This window comes from Clupea harengus, chromosome 7 (assembly GCF_900700415.2).
Source record: "Clupea harengus chromosome 7, Ch_v2.0.2, whole genome shotgun sequence".
Classification (NCBI taxonomy): domain Eukaryota; kingdom Metazoa; phylum Chordata; class Actinopteri; order Clupeiformes; family Clupeidae; genus Clupea; species Clupea harengus.
The window spans coordinates 30,808,430-30,810,929 of NC_045158.1; the positions used below are offsets into that span (position 1 = coordinate 30,808,430).

The 2,500-nt window shown below is 44.4% G+C and overlaps 1 protein-coding gene across 1 annotated transcript in view; it reads right to left on the reverse strand.

Annotated features, from left to right (window-relative positions):
- Nucleotides 1-2,500, reverse strand: part of LOC116220985 (xenotropic and polytropic retrovirus receptor 1 homolog) — a 22,033-nt gene that overhangs the window by 11,506 nt on the left and 8,027 nt on the right. Inside the window, exon 5 of the mRNA XM_042708139.1 lies at nucleotides 2,497-2,500. This exon is cut by the window's right edge and continues 149 nt beyond it. Within this exon, the coding sequence (XP_042564073.1) occupies nucleotides 2,497-2,500 (4 nt within the window). The remainder of the gene's footprint in view (nucleotides 1-2,496) is intronic.

Sequence of the window (2,500 nt, forward strand, 5' to 3'; positions counted from 1 at the left end):
TCTCTCTCTCTCTCTCTCTCTCTCCTCTCTTCTCCTCTCACTCCTCTCACTCTCCTCTTCTCTCACTCTCTTCCTCTCACTTCTCTCACTCTCTCTCCTCTCTCACTCACTCCCTTTCTGTCTCTCTCTCTCTCTTCCTCTCACTCTCTCTCTTTCTCTCACTCTCTCTCTTTCTGTCTCTCACTCACTCTCTTCCTCTCTCACTCACTCTCTTCCTCTCTCACTCACTCCCTTTCTGTCACTCTCTTCCTCTCTCACTCACTCTCTTCCTCTCACTCTCTCTCTTTCTGTCTCTCACTCACTCTCTTCCTCTCTCACTCTCTCTCTTCCTCTCTCACTCACTCCTCCTCTCTTCTCTCTCCTCTCCTCCTCTTCTCTCTCTTCTCTCTGTCTCTCTCTCTCTCTCTCTTCCTCTCTCACTCTCTTCCTCTCACTCTCTCACTCTCTCTCTCTCTCTCTCTCTCTCTCTCTCCTCTCTCTTCCTCTCACTCTCTCACTCTCTCTCTCTCTCACTCTCTTCCTCTCACTCTCTCACTCTCTTCCTCTCTCACTCACTCTCTTCCTCTCTCACTCACTCTCTTCCTCTCACTCTCTCTCTTTCTGTCTCTCACTCACTCTCTTCCTCTCTCACTCTCTCTCTTCCTCTCTCACTCACTCTCTTCCTCTCTCTCTCTCTCTCTCTCTCTTTCTCTCTGTCTCTCTCTCTCTCTCTCTTCCTCTCTCACTCTCTTCCTCTCACTCTCTCACTCTCTCTCTCTCTCTCTCTCTGTCTCTCTCACTCTCTTCCTCTCACTCTCTCACTCTCTCTCTCTCTCACTCTCTTCCTCTCACTCTCTCACTCTCTTCCTCTCTCACTCACTCTCTTCCTCTCTCACTCACTCTCTTCCTCTCTCACCCACTCTCTTCCTCTCTCACTCTCTTTCTGTCTCTCTCTTGAGCTTTGACCAAGCACATGCTGCATACACAAAGAGCACACTGACCTAACAAACAAACAAACAAACAAACAAACAAACAAACAATGACTGGTATCCACGCACTGAAGGGGATCTGCTCGTACCCTCTCTGATGATGAGGAGGAAGAGGAGGAAGAGCAGCCCACAGACGACCCCGAGGCCGAACATCATCCAAGTCTGCTGTGGAGACCAATCAGCACACAGCAATGTTATCAGCAGAAACCAGGAGACCAATCAGCACACAGGAATGTTATCAGCAGAACTGGACCATATTTCTTGAGCCAGAAGATGTAATTTACTGTTAAACAAGTAGTAACCCTAGAAAAAAAATCTCCTCGTTCAAATATCAACAAAAATCTCCTAATCTTTATTTTTCACATTTATCTTGATTTACTTGTAACCCCAGTGCTACCCAACTTTAGCCATGAATCCTCCATCTATATTATTTAGTATAATTACATATTATATTATTTAATTATAATTATATTAAACAGGTCATTTATCTTTTTCCTAATCTTTATTTTCACATTTTATTTGTATTTACTCTTTCATCAAAGTCACGTTATCAAATCTCCAAAGCGAGAACACAAAGGTGCAGAAGAAGGGTTAAAGGCTTAAGGCCCAACCTGATAAAGGATTAAAGGGTTAAAGGTTGAAGGTTTAAAGGGTTAAGGCCCAACCTGATAAAGGATTAAAGGGTTAAAGGTTGAAGGTTTAAAGGGTTAAGGCCCAACCTGATAAAGGATTAAAGGGTTAAAGGTTAAAGGTTAAAGGGTTAGGGCCCAACCTGTTGCACGTCCCTCCGTGGGAGCGTGAGTCTCCTCAGGGCCTTCTGTCTGTCCTCCCCCTCCAGGTGACACGCGAGAGCCTGGGGGAAGAGTGAGTGTGTGTGTGTGTGTGTGTGTGTGTGTGTGTGTGTGTGTGTGTGCGTGTGCGTGTGCGTGTGCGTGTGCGTGTGTGTGTGGGAAGAGTGAAGGCCACGTTCTAAAAGTTAAAACGGTTCGACAGTGGTACAGGAGGTAAAGAAGTGGTTTAGTAATCAGAAGGTTGCTAGTTCGATTCCCTGTCGAAGCGTCCTTGAGCAAGACACTGAACCCCTAATTGCTCCTGATGTGCAGTGCCATCAGTGTAAATGTAAAATGTGTATACATTGTAAGTCGCTTTGGATAAAAGCGTCTGCTAAATGACTAAATGTAAATGTTCTGGGTTCTGCTGAGAAACTTTGAAAAAATGGGTTCTCTGTACGGCAAGGCAAAGGCAAGTTGTATTTCTATGGCACAGTTCATACACAGAGGAGGCAACTGAATGTGCTTGACATTACGAGAGTTCACCCCCTACTGGAGATAAAAGAATGGAAAGTTTCAAAATAACTTCATCTATCTGAAAAATACGCATGCAACCGTTATTTATTATCCTAGACTGTTGCATGCATATTTTTTCAGTTTAAGTACATTGAGAGCAATTAAACCCAGGAAAAATGCCTTGTATGTGGAAATGTGCTTGGCCAATAAAGATGATTCTGATTCTGATCTACTAATCCCACCTCT